This window comes from Scyliorhinus torazame, chromosome 21, assembly GCF_047496885.1.
Source record: "Scyliorhinus torazame isolate Kashiwa2021f chromosome 21, sScyTor2.1, whole genome shotgun sequence".
Taxonomy (NCBI): Eukaryota; Metazoa; Chordata; class Chondrichthyes; order Carcharhiniformes; family Scyliorhinidae; genus Scyliorhinus; species Scyliorhinus torazame.
The window spans coordinates 119,682,966-119,695,384 of record NC_092727.1 but is presented as its reverse complement, the minus strand read 5'-3'; the positions used below and the strand labels follow the sequence as shown (position 1 = coordinate 119,695,384).

The window sequence follows — 12,419 nt, the reverse complement described above, 5'->3', positions numbered from 1 at the left end:
AGAACTCCTTGAATTCTGGAGTTCTTTGCCCAAGTTCCTGGAGTAGGACTTGAACACACAACCTGTGCTACGAACCAGGTCATGGCTGACGCTGTCACTAGATAGTGACCCAAAGCTATACAGGAATACTCCTAAATGTGTCATCGTCAAGTGTTTGTACAAAATGTGAATATACATTTCATTAAATTCTTATTCCACAGGGAGAGGTGTGATAAAGTCACTGGTCTAGTAATTCAGAGATAAAGGCAAATGACTGCGGATGCTGGAAAATCGGGCAGCATGGTAGCACAAGTGAATAGCACTGTGGCTTCAGAGTGCCAGGGTCCCAGGTTCGATTCCTGGCTTGAGTCACTGTCTGTGCGGAGTCTGCACGTTCTCTCCGTGTCTGCGTGGGTTTCCTCCGGGTGCTCCGGTTTCCTCCCACAGTCCAAAGACGTGCAGGTTAGGTGGATTGGCCATGCCAAAAAGGTTAGGAGGGGTTATCGGGTTACGGGGATTAGGGTGAAAGTGATGGCTTAAGTGGGTCGCCGCAGACTCGATGGGCCGAATGGCCTCCTTCTGCACTGTATGTTCTATGTTCATTCTCCATGTCTGACAGCACCTGTGTAGACAGAACAGAGCGAACGTTTCGAGTCTGGTGCCCAAAGGTTAGGTGGCGTCACAGGGATAGGGCAAGGGAGCGGGCCTCGGTAGGGTACTCTTTTCAGAGGGTCGGTGCAGATTCGATGGGCCGAGTGGCCACCTCCTGGATATTAAAGGTTCTAGACTCTGATAATAATCTTTATTAATGTCACAAGTAGGCTTACATTAACACCTCAATGAAGTTACTGTGAAAATCCCCTAGTCGCCACATTCTGCTGCCTGTTCGGGTACACAGAGGGAGAATTCAGAATGTCCAATTTACCTACCAGCACGTCTTTCGGGACTTGTGGGAGGAAACCGGAGGAAACCCACGCAGACACGGGGAGAACGTGCAGACTCCGCACAGACAGTGACTCAAGCCAGGAATCGAACCAGGGACCCTGGTGCTGTGAAGCAACAGTGCTAACCACTGTGCTACCGTGCCTCTCATGTGAAGAGTCACCCAGACCTGGATGCTGTCAGACCTGCTGTGAGTTTCCAGCATTTTCCATTATTGAAGTAATCCAGAGACCCAGATTAATGCTCTGGAGATGTGGGTTCAAACCCCACCACGACAGATGGTTTAAATTAAATTAATTTTTAAAAATCTGAAATTTAAAGCCAGTCTCAGTAATCATAACCACGAAATGATCATCAATTTTTGGTCACAGCCCATCTAGTTTACTAAAATCCTTTAGGGATGAAAATTGTAAGGGTCCTACCTGTTTGTTCCCTGTTTGTTCATTTGTTTCCCCTTTTATTTTGCTGTTACAGTTTTGATCCACGAATGATCAATGGACCTGTGACTTTAAGGCAAAGTGGCCTGTGCCTTAAAATTCAAACAGAGGATTGCAGGAGAGATCAGTGATGACTCGATTTGATTGTTTTAGCTGATTGCCAATGATTTGGCCCAGAAGCTGTGATCTGCCCGGTAACAGGCGGTGATTGAATATTATCCTTCTGGAATGTATCGTGGAGCCATAAGGTTCCTTTTTAGTTTCACTTTTGGTTCTGCAGTCTCGGTGGAGGATTTAAACTAGTTCTCTCCCAAAAGACCCATCTAATCTCTCTTCATAAGGCCATTGGGAGAGCTGATTTTCTCTCTCCAGCAAGACTGGGTATTATTCTCCCGTGACAGCAAAGGCTTGAAGTTAAACCACGGGCTGGAAGCTGGGCTTGATGTGAGACAAAGGGCGCGATTCTCCCAGCCTCGTGCCGGGCCGGAGAATCGCTGCAACCACGCCCCGACGGCGGTGCGCGATTCTCCGAGGAGCGACGAATCGGCGCCATTTACGCCAGCACGTTTGGCGCGCCGCCGGTCGCGGGCCGCTGTACTAGGCCGGGCCGCCGATTCTCCGGCCCAAATGGGCCGAGCGGCTGCGCGGAAAAACGTAGAGTCCCACCGGTGCAGTCCACACCTGGTCGCTGCCGGCAGGAAGTCTGCGCGAAGGGTCGGGGGGGCGGCCTGTGGGGGCGGTGAAGGGGGCTCCGTCCCTGGGGGGGGGGGGGGGCCTCTGATGGGGTCTGGCCCGCGATCGGGGCCCACCAATTGGCGGGCCGGCATCTCCCCCCACTCCCCCCCCCCCCCGGGCCTACTTTGTAGCGCGTCTGGCCCCAGAACCCCCGCGCCATGTTGCGTCGGGAGCAGCGCGTTCCGTAAAGCCATCGCACATGCGTGGGTTGGCGCCACCCCCTGTGCGCGCCAGGAAGTGAGGCTGGAGCGGCGTGAACCGCTCCCGCACCGCGCTGGCCCCCACATCGCTAGTGCCCGCGCCTGTTTCGCGCCATCGTGAAACGGGATGCCGTTCACGACGGCACGGGCACTCTGTCCCGTGATCGGAGAATCGTGCCCATTGTGTCTCAAGAAAGAAATAGGCTTGAATGTGAACCTTCAAGTTAAGAACGAAAGTGACTCTCCAGAAGGCCTGCTGCATCTTAAATACCGTACTCAATGAATGACTCTGCCTAGAAGATCCTCACCACCTGTGAATATGTGGCTTTGATCAACCAGTGTCCTGGGCAAAGAATTCATAATCTGAAGCAAGGACTCTTACCCTTTGATCTTAATCCTTATTATTTTTACCCCTTTCCACCCCTCTGTGTTTTTCTGTCTCGTGTCAGAGGGGGCGAGGGTGAGTGAGTTAAAAGAGGTAGTAGTTAGCGTGCTTGTTATCCAGCTGTCATTACTGCATATTTCATCTTTATTCCTGTTATAAATAAACAGTAATTGTGATTCGACTTACAAACCTGGTGACTGTAATCATTGGGCAGCTAAAGGCCAAAGGTTTCAAGAATGTTTCTAAGAATTGTTGGTTAATTCACTTGTGTTGTGAGTCTGGGGCACGTGGAGCCGGAATTGGCCGCTCCCTTGCCCAAGGATGGTGTAACAAAACCTGCTATCCTAACCCGGCCTGGCCTACCTGTGACTCCAGATCCACATCAATGTGGTTGACTGTTAACTGCCCTCTGAAATGGCCTCGTACGACGCTCAGTTCCAGGGCAATTAGGTATGAGGAACAAACCCTGGCTTTTTCAGTGACGCTCAAATCCCATCAAAGATTAAAAAAAGGTCTGTGGCTACACTGTGCCTCAGTATTTGCTCCTATGCAAAGTGAAAACACGATGCCAGGGCCATTGAATGGGTGTGTTTATATTCCAGGTAAATGATTTTCACTTTGTGTATTTATGGAATCTTATCTTGCAATTAAGTGGTTGACTGGTCAGAGAAAAACAATGCTGTTCTGATGCAGGTTTGAATTCTGTGTGTGATATGAAGACAGACATTTCCTGTGATACACCTCAGTGAAAGAAGCCGATAGCAACCACAACATTGTTTTTTGTGATGCAACTAATTTTTTATGCCCGTCACAATCCCTGATGCTAAATATTCAGTAGCGGTGTCCATGATTTGCACAGTTTACAGTCAGCTTCTGTGGCACGTGGAAAAGTGGGGGGGGGGGGGGGGGTTCTTGTGCCCAGCGGCTTTAAGGCAGGAGTGGGGATAATTAAATTGTTGTCTGCTGAGTAGCTGTGAATAGGTTTGCCTTCATTTAGCACCTTCCATGACCAGAAGATGTCTCAAAGTATTTCACAGCCAGTGAAGTATTTGTGAAATGTTGTAACACAGGAAACAGTGACTGTGATTCAAAAGTACTTCACTGGCTGTAAAGTGGCTCGGGATATCCTGAGGTCGCGAAAGTCGCTGTTAAATGCAAGTCTTTCTTTCAGAGCTGCTGCTTAGATACATAGTAAGTTGCACAGGAAGGAGCCTGACTGTTTACCTTTGAAGATAGCTCTTCCAAAGAGCCAGCACAGGAATGATGGGCAGAATGGCCTCTCACTGTGGTATTGTTCTATGATTCAAAAACTGAGTTCAAATCCTGCCAGGTTGATGGGATTGAATTTCTATTTTTTCTAATGGCTGTATTAATCCTACACCTGCTCTCCAGTGACGTCTGCCTGAGTTGACAAACTGGTGTCAAATTAGGGCCACTTTGGCACATTGTTACTGGGTTAATCACTTCATATAGGACCTTTGCAGTCATCAGAGGAAACTTCCAAATGCTTTGTATCAAGTAGCTTCGAATCCACATTTCAGATCATATATATATATATTTTTGAAAAAGAAAATAAATGTTCTTGCATTTAAAGAATTATTTTTACAACTCAGAATGACTCACAACACTTCATAGCCTATTAAGTTCTTCAGTAGCTTACCTAAGCAAATGCAGCTGTCAATTGGGCACAGAAAGCCTTGCAACCAGCAATTGAGCGTTACCTTGTTTGGTGAATAGTATGAGCAATGGCCAGAAAACCCTTGTTCTTATTCATATTATGCTGTTGAATGGAATGTTTAATTTAGATCAGACTGGACTTTGATTTAACATCTCGCCTGAAAGACAGCTCCTCCGACAATGAAGTGTTCCCTTAGCATTCGAGGCTAGATTGGCTGCCTAATACTGGAAAGGGGGTTAAGCCTATGGCCGTCTGTACCAGAAGCATGAATATTACCTATCACTGGGCCAACAGTTAATTCAAGGCACAATTGGCCAATTAAGCCACAACTTCTGGATGAGTTTCTATGTCCTCAAATTTGGCAATCGCATCTCTGTACAGAAAGATTAATTCCTTTCCAGGCACTGCAGTGTCAGTCAAGAGGCAGATGATGAGTGTCGGGAGGGAGAGAAACCTTAGGTTCCTCCAGTAGGAGAGGCAGCAAGAGATGAATGACCTCCATGATCTATTCTTATCTTTATAAAAAGCCAGTGAGGGATTTTCTCCTCCTGTCACAGCTCCGGAAACACAATTACATTTTGATACTCTCTTGCACACAACGCAAATCTCCAGAGCAAAACTCAGGAAGTGCATGACAGCCAAGTGGGGAAGAAGAAAGAGGACTCAACGTTGAGTTCAACAGCTTCAGACCATGAACTCTGTCCCCCATTTTGTCCACCGCTCCCAAGTGCCAGTCTGTACTTTGTTCTCATGTTTTGCTTTCAGACAGCGCTGACTCTTTTTCTGCTGTTAACATATTCTACCTTCAGACAGTGCTGACCTTTATTCCGCTATTAACATCTGCTTTAGTCTTTCATACTATCACCACCATTCCATTTGTGTTGTGCTCCATGACATCGTTGTCATTTAATCTCTGCTGACCTCCAATCTATCCTTGACATTCTATTTTGCTTCACCTGCTCCGACCAATCCATAAGACATAGGAGCAGAATTAGGCCATTTGGCCCATCGCGTCTGCCACGCCGTTCAGTCATGGCCGATATGTCTCTCCCCTTGCCTTTTTCAACATCAGAAAATGCAACACATTCCTACCGCTCTCCAGTTCTGATGAAGTGTCATATTCGATTCATTAACTCCGTTAGTCTCGCCACAGATGCTGCCAGACCTGCTGAGTTTTTCTCAGCGCTTTGCGTTTTTATTGTGGAAGGGAGCAGTGGTGGGTGCCAGCACCATTAGACTCTAAAAACTGAAGCCTGGAGACTCTATAGTGAAAACCACCCAAGCTCCAAATCTTGTGTTACACCCTTGTTCAGGCTGCCAAGAATCCCAAACCAGTCTTGTTGATACTTATTTTCACAGCTTCTCTCAGGAGCTGTAGGCCAGGCCCTCCCAGTTAGTGGCTGCAGATGCTCCTGGGGTGGGACACCTTATTTGTATTTTGCCACGCACCTCACCACGAGAGCTCAGGTCCAGAAGGCTTTTTTTGGTTGCCACAGTGTCATTAGCTACAACGAGATCGCCACGGTTAAAGTTGCGTGTAAAATATTTCTTTATGTATTATATAAAGGTGATAATATATATTAGCATGTTTCTGATGATTTTCTTTTGTCTTCTTGCAGAAACTTTGCTGGATGATTTCCTCCTCACCCACTCAGTCTTCATGCCAACTGACAGGCTGCTGCAGGTCTTACACAAACAATATCCTTCCTTTGGAAAATATTGCCTCACTCTCGTTATTAAATCAAACGGGAATCGACGTCTGTTTGACAAAACCTATAATATTCCTATCACCAGCTATTGGGTAAATTGTCATTTATTCGCAAACGAATGCACACCCAAATTAATTATCATCCTCAGCTTTTTACTTTTCGTAAATTGGAGACCTCCCACAATCTTTCGCATATGAACATAGATCTTTCATTTTTTTTCCCCTCTTTCATGTCCTCTGCATTCCGCCTGAGAAGGCAAGCCTACTCACGCACCATTTTCTTTTCGCTTCATGGGAACAGATTTCAGGTCCCGACCTGTCGAACCCCTGATCCCCAGATGCAAGCGTAAATGCTTCCGGAGCGGGCACTATGCACCTAAAACTTGCAAATCAGGGTCCCCGGCCTGTTTCAACTGGTGGGAGCATGCTACGCCCAAATGGTCCACTCAAATATTTGGGGTCTAACCATACAGCTCAGTTGGCTATATAGTTAGGGTGTGATACATAATGATGCCAGTGGAGCAGGTTCAACCCCCGGTTGTGCTGGTTCATGGGGGGGGGGGGTCTGCCTCCTCATCATCCCGGGCTTCATGTTGAGTGGTTCTTTATTGTCTCTCTCTTTTGGAGAGAGATACTTATTGTGCTTTTTGGACTATGGCTAATTAATTACTTAATAAAGTGGCCAAACTAGGGATCTTTAAAGAATATCACCTCATCATAGATTAGATTTTACAGTGCAGAAGGAGGCTCTTTGGCAAATCAAGTCTGCACCAACCTTTGGAACGAATACCCCACCTAAGACCACACCTCCAGCCTATCCCTGCAACCCAGTAACCCCACCTAACCTTTTTTGGACACTTGAGGGGCAATTTATCACGGCCAAGCCACCTAATCTGCACATCTTTGGACTGTGGGAGGAAACCGGAGCACCCGGAGGAAACCCACGCAGACACGGGGAGAAAGTGCAGACTCCGCACAGACAGTGGCCCAAGCCGGGAATCGAGCCTGGGACCCTGGAGCTGTGAAGCAAGAGTGCTAACCGCTGTGCTACCGTGCCGCCCGCTGTAGAAAAATACTGGAGGCCGCTGTAACCCCTTCATCACCCCCCCCCCACCACAGATCCCCCTACAAGGATTATCAATAGGGTCAGCTTGCCAATTCCATGCACATGAGACCCAAGGATCAAATCTTCCTGAGCCTTGGGCCAACATTTAGGAACATTCGTCCCCAAGTTGACGGAAAACTGCCGTGACTGCCAATTTCACGGCCACCGACTCCCGGCATACCCACGTCCCTGCCACAGACCGGTTCCTCACCCAAGTGGCCAATTTTCACAAATGAGCCTCTATCGTGAGGCTGTTAGACTGTGACTCCCTTTTAAGATGGTTCTTAAAACTATCTCCAGAAGCTTTTGTTCACCTGGCTTAATGTGTAGCTCAGTGTCATACTCATCATACTCCCGTGGAGCACCTTGGGATTTTTCATTCGGTTAACGGCGCTATATAAGTATATGTTGTTGGGAAAGAGATATACCAGCACTGGAGGCAGTCCAGAGAAGGTTCACGAGGTTGATTCCGGGTATGGAGGGATTTTCTTATGAGGAGAGGTTGAGTAGGTTGGGCTTGTACTCATTGGAGTTCAGAAGAATGAGAGGTGACCTTCTGGAGACATATCGGATTCTCAGGGGGCTTGACAGAGTAGCTGAGAAGTTATTCTTGTGGGAGAGTCTAGGAGCAGAGGGCATCATCTCAAGATTAAGGGGTCACCCATTTAAGATAGAGGTGAGCAGGAATTTCTTCTCTCAAAGGGTAGTGAATCTGTGGAATTCTTTACCTCTGAGAGCTGTGGAGGCTGGATCGTTAAGTATGTTCAAGGCGGAGATCGATACATTTTTAATCAGCAAGGGAATCGAGGGTCATGGGGATAAGGGGGGAAAGTGGAGCTGAGGATTATCAGATCAGATCAGTCATGGTCTCATTACATTGCGGAGCAGGTTGGCCGAATGGTCTACTTCTCCTATGTCTTGTGCTCTAATGGACTGGTGCTGAGTACGAGGACCACTTTGACCACCCTCGTTACTGAGGTCAGTCATTTCAGCTCTGCCTGGAATGAAACCTGAGCCTCTCCTGCCCTGCCTAGCTGAGTTCCCGTGAAGGGAATGTATTTACCTATCAAACGTTGCTTCCATTATCCCAAGCAACACTTAGTCATCCAGGACTTCCATTAATAATAGGGATCTCGAGGAATGCATAATCTAAAGCGGTATTGTTCTGTAGACGTAAGCCTAATAATTCTCTCTCATAATAACCCCAGTCACCCTGTTCTGCCCTAAATCCCATCCTAATCCTACACTAGCAACGTTGTTGTGGCTGCCGGGCTACACATTCCACAAATAGCAACCTGTTGTTGCACGCTGTGTTTCTATGGAGCACTTGACAGTGACCGAAAAAAATTGAAACATGGTTCCATAGAAAGCATCCTATCGGGTTGCATCACAGCCTGGTATGGCAACTGCTCGGCCCAGGACCACAAGAAACTTCAGAGAGTCGTGAACACCACCCAATCCTTCACACGAACCTGCCTCCCATCCATTGACTCCATCTACACCTCCCGCTGCCTGGGGAAAGCGGGCAGCATAATCAAAGATCCCTCCCACCCGGCTTACTCACTCTTCCAACTTCTTCCCATCGGGCAGGAGATACAGAAGTCCGAGAACACGCACAAACAGATTCAAAAACAGCTTCTTTCCCACTGTCACCAGACTCCTAAATGACCCTCTTATGCACTGACCTCATTAACACTACACCCTGTATGCTTCATCCGATGCCGGTGCTTATGTAGTTACACTGTATATGTTGTGTTGCCCTATTATGTATTTTCTTTTCTTCCCTTTTCTTCCCATGTCCTTAATGATCTGTTGAGCTGCTTGCAGAAAAATACTTTTCACTGTACCCCGGTACACGTGACAATAAACAAATCCAATCCAATCCAATCCAATCCTTAGAGACCACATTCAGTCCCTGCATCAATTCAGTCCCCTCTATTTGTCGGTGTATTCAAATATAACGCACCCTGAGCTTTTCTGCTAGCCTAGCAGGCGAATGCCTGACTCAGTGGGGAGTTGAGGGACTCGGGACAGGGAGGGTCCCAGCTCCATTCCTAAGCTGCACTGAATTTGCAGCACTGGACTCAACCGCAGAATGGAACCCAGGAAAGAGAACGGCTCAAATTAACACTCGCGGTCACCACCTTGTGATCTGTGTGCACGTGTTTGCTTGTGTACTAAGTTGGGCGAGGATGAGCTTGGGAATTGGCAGACTAACCAGAAGCCAAAAAGGGGGCTATCCACAAACATGGAACAGGACGTTTAACACGCCCTCAGGAGAGGAGAAGAATTTGAGAGTGAGCGAAGAGGGTATTACCTACTGATTTATGGAAACCAAGTTATAAATGACGCTGACCATGGGGTGATGGAGCTCAGCAGTCTCTAGTGCTACAATGGCAGTTTTGACCATCTAAATCCAATACCCAGTGCACTAGTTAACAAACTCAGTACCTGAAACTACCTGCACATGTCATTTATCAGAATGAACACTCAGTAAAACACAAAAATACAGTGGGAGATTCTGATACCATCGTATCTTCAACAGCCACTTTCTGCAAGTGGCCAAACGTTAGCTGATTTCAAATTTTCTAAATGGCCCTTCTCCCCTTCGATGAGCTAGAACGGGCACGTGTTGTGAGATTTGGCAGCCGTTCTCCTTAACAGCGTGTTACGTACTGCACGGGTGCTTCTGAAAGAGCTGGGAACTGGAGTGAAGCCTACCCTCAATTGAGGAAGCAGACGGTTCTGAGAGTCACAGTCGAATGGGCAGAGAAATGCAAGGATCTTCTGCTGGAAGATGAAGTTGCTGTAAGATTGCTGAAGGTAGGAGATTGGCCCTGGTAATTCTTTGTATTTCCTGACTGAAATTCTGTTCCTGCATCTGAAAAATCTGCCATGTTAAAAATTAAAAAATACCGCAGATGCAGGAAAACTGAAATAAACATTATTGTTTAACATAAAATTTAATGCTTAAGAGGGTGAATTCTGCATCTACTATGCTGTAATATATTCACTCATAGATTTCTGAGACCACCCTAGTTTTCCAAACTGGCATTGGTATTCGTTATAGCTGATGTGCCTGCTCCAAAAACCCAGAATTATAGGTGTGCGTAATAATATTATTTGCGACATTATGAGCTAACCTATAGGTGTATCAGCCGTGACTCAGTTGAATCACAAAGTTCTGGGATCAAGTACCACTTCAGGGCTTGAGCACAAAAGATCAAGGCTGATGCTCCAGTGCAATACTGATGGGAGTGCTGCTCAGTCAACGGTGTCATCTTTCAGATGTCACGTGGTCCCTTCTGCCTGCTTGGGTGGATGTAAGCGATCCCCCAGCATTACTTCGAAGAGAAGCCGGGGAGTTATCTCCACTTTCCTGGCCAATATTTATCCCTCAATAAACATCACAAAAGAAAACAGATACGTAAAGAGGCCATACGCATTACCTCCGCATTACCTCCGGCAAGCTATGTAAACTCAACGTTACTATACTTATGCAGCTCATCCATGAGGCCTTTTTCTCGCCTGGTTGATGCCCTGTATCCACAAAGCTGAAAAAAAGACAACTTTTTATTCAGAGCTTCCATCTCGTTGAGGAGGCTTCAGGCCAATTTACATCCAGCAACCTGCACTGAAAACTCTGTTCACATTTTAACAAATTGTAAACGCAGATTGTACTCCAGCAGCCGAGACAATCCACAGCATTCTAAAATAATCAACAATATTCTGAAGAAAACAACTCTCACCATTCTTAAAAAAGATCCATTCAAGTCAATGGATCCAGAATTGCCGAAAAAAGAGGCATGCTGTCAAAGCTTTTTGTCTTGCACTTATCAGGACATATTTACAAGGGTACCAATTCTAAAGGGAGCAACAATTTGTGCTGCATGGGAAGAGATTTTCTGACTGGTTTGCAATTGAACTTTGACTGGTAGAGCTGTTGACATAGAGACTGCACCAAGGAACAGTTAACTGCTTTGCTTTAGTTTAAATTCAAACTAAGCAGGTTGACTCTGATTGGTCAAGGCACCATCATGGGGAATGAACCAGTCAATGGCTGACCCCCCCGAAAGGAAATGCACCTTTGCCAAAAGCTAATCATTCCCTCCTTGAGCCATATCCGATCTGTGTACCAACGTTTGTTGACATCCAACCATAACTTGTTGAGATATTTTATATATGGACTAAAAGGGGCGAAGAAATTACCTCTGGCTGCAAAAATGCTGGAAATGCCCAGGCTGTCTGGCAGTGTCCCCGGAGAGGTGTCCCCGGAGAGATGCTCCACAGATGCTGTCAAACCTGCAGCTCATTTCCACCATTTTCTGTTTTCAGTTCAGATTTTCAGTACAATTTGGTTATTTTCACATTGCTGTCTGTGGGAGTTTGCCGAGCACAGGTTAGCTGCTGCGTTTCCTACATTACAAAAGGTACTATAAAAATACAAGGGGCGGGATTCTCCGTTGCCTGACGCCAATATCGTAATCGGAGATTGGGCGGAGAATCCCTGCCGATGTCCAAATCGGGGGCGACGGCGGTTTTCTATTCTCCGTCCCTTCCGCCATGGCATCATCACGTCACGCGCCGTAGGCCGTTGGAGTGGCGTTGGTGCATCATCGGATGGCCCTCCCCCGATGCTCCGCCCCTGATGGGCTGAGTTCCCGACCGCACAGGTGACGCAGCACTCCCTCAGTGCCACTCTCCCTCAGTGCCGCGCTCCCTCAGTGCCGCGCTCCCTCAGTGCCGCGCTCCCTCAGTGCCGCGCTCCCTCAGTGCCCCGCTCCCTCAGTGCCCCGCTCCCTCAGTGCCCCGCTCCCTCAGTGCCGCGCTCCCTCAGTGCCGCACTCCCTCAGTGCAGCGCTCCCTCAGTGCAGCACTCCCTCAGTGCAGCACTCCCTCAGTGCCACTCTCCCTCAGTGCAGCACTCCCTCAGTGCAGCACTCCCTCAGTGCCACTCTCCCTCAGTGCCGCGCTCCCTCAGTGCCGCGCTCCCTCAGTGCCCCGCTCCCTCAGTGTAGTGCTCCCTCAGTGCAGCGCTCCCTCAGTGCCACACTCCCTCAGTGCCGCGCTCCCTCAGTGTAGCGCTCCCTCAGTGCAACGCTCCCTCAGTGCCCCGCTCCCTCAGTGCCCCGCTCCCTCAGTGCCACGCTCCCTCAGTGCCCCGCTCCCTCAGTGCCCCGCTCCCTCAGTGCCCCGCTCCCTCAGTGCCGCGCTCCCTCAGTGTAGCACTCCCTCAGTGCAGCGCTCCCT

The 12,419-nt window shown here is 48.0% G+C and overlaps 1 protein-coding gene across 1 annotated transcript in view; it reads left to right on the top strand.

Moving 5' to 3' along the window:
• rapgefl1 (Rap guanine nucleotide exchange factor (GEF)-like 1) overlaps positions 1–12,419 on the top strand; it is a 79,369-nt gene that overhangs the window by 23,468 nt on the left and 43,482 nt on the right. The window contains exons 3-4 of the mRNA XM_072487401.1: positions 5,976–6,054; positions 9,842–9,992. Coding sequence (XP_072343502.1) covers positions 5,976–6,054; positions 9,842–9,992 — 230 coding nt within the window. The remainder of the gene's footprint in view (positions 1–5,975; positions 6,055–9,841; positions 9,993–12,419) is intronic.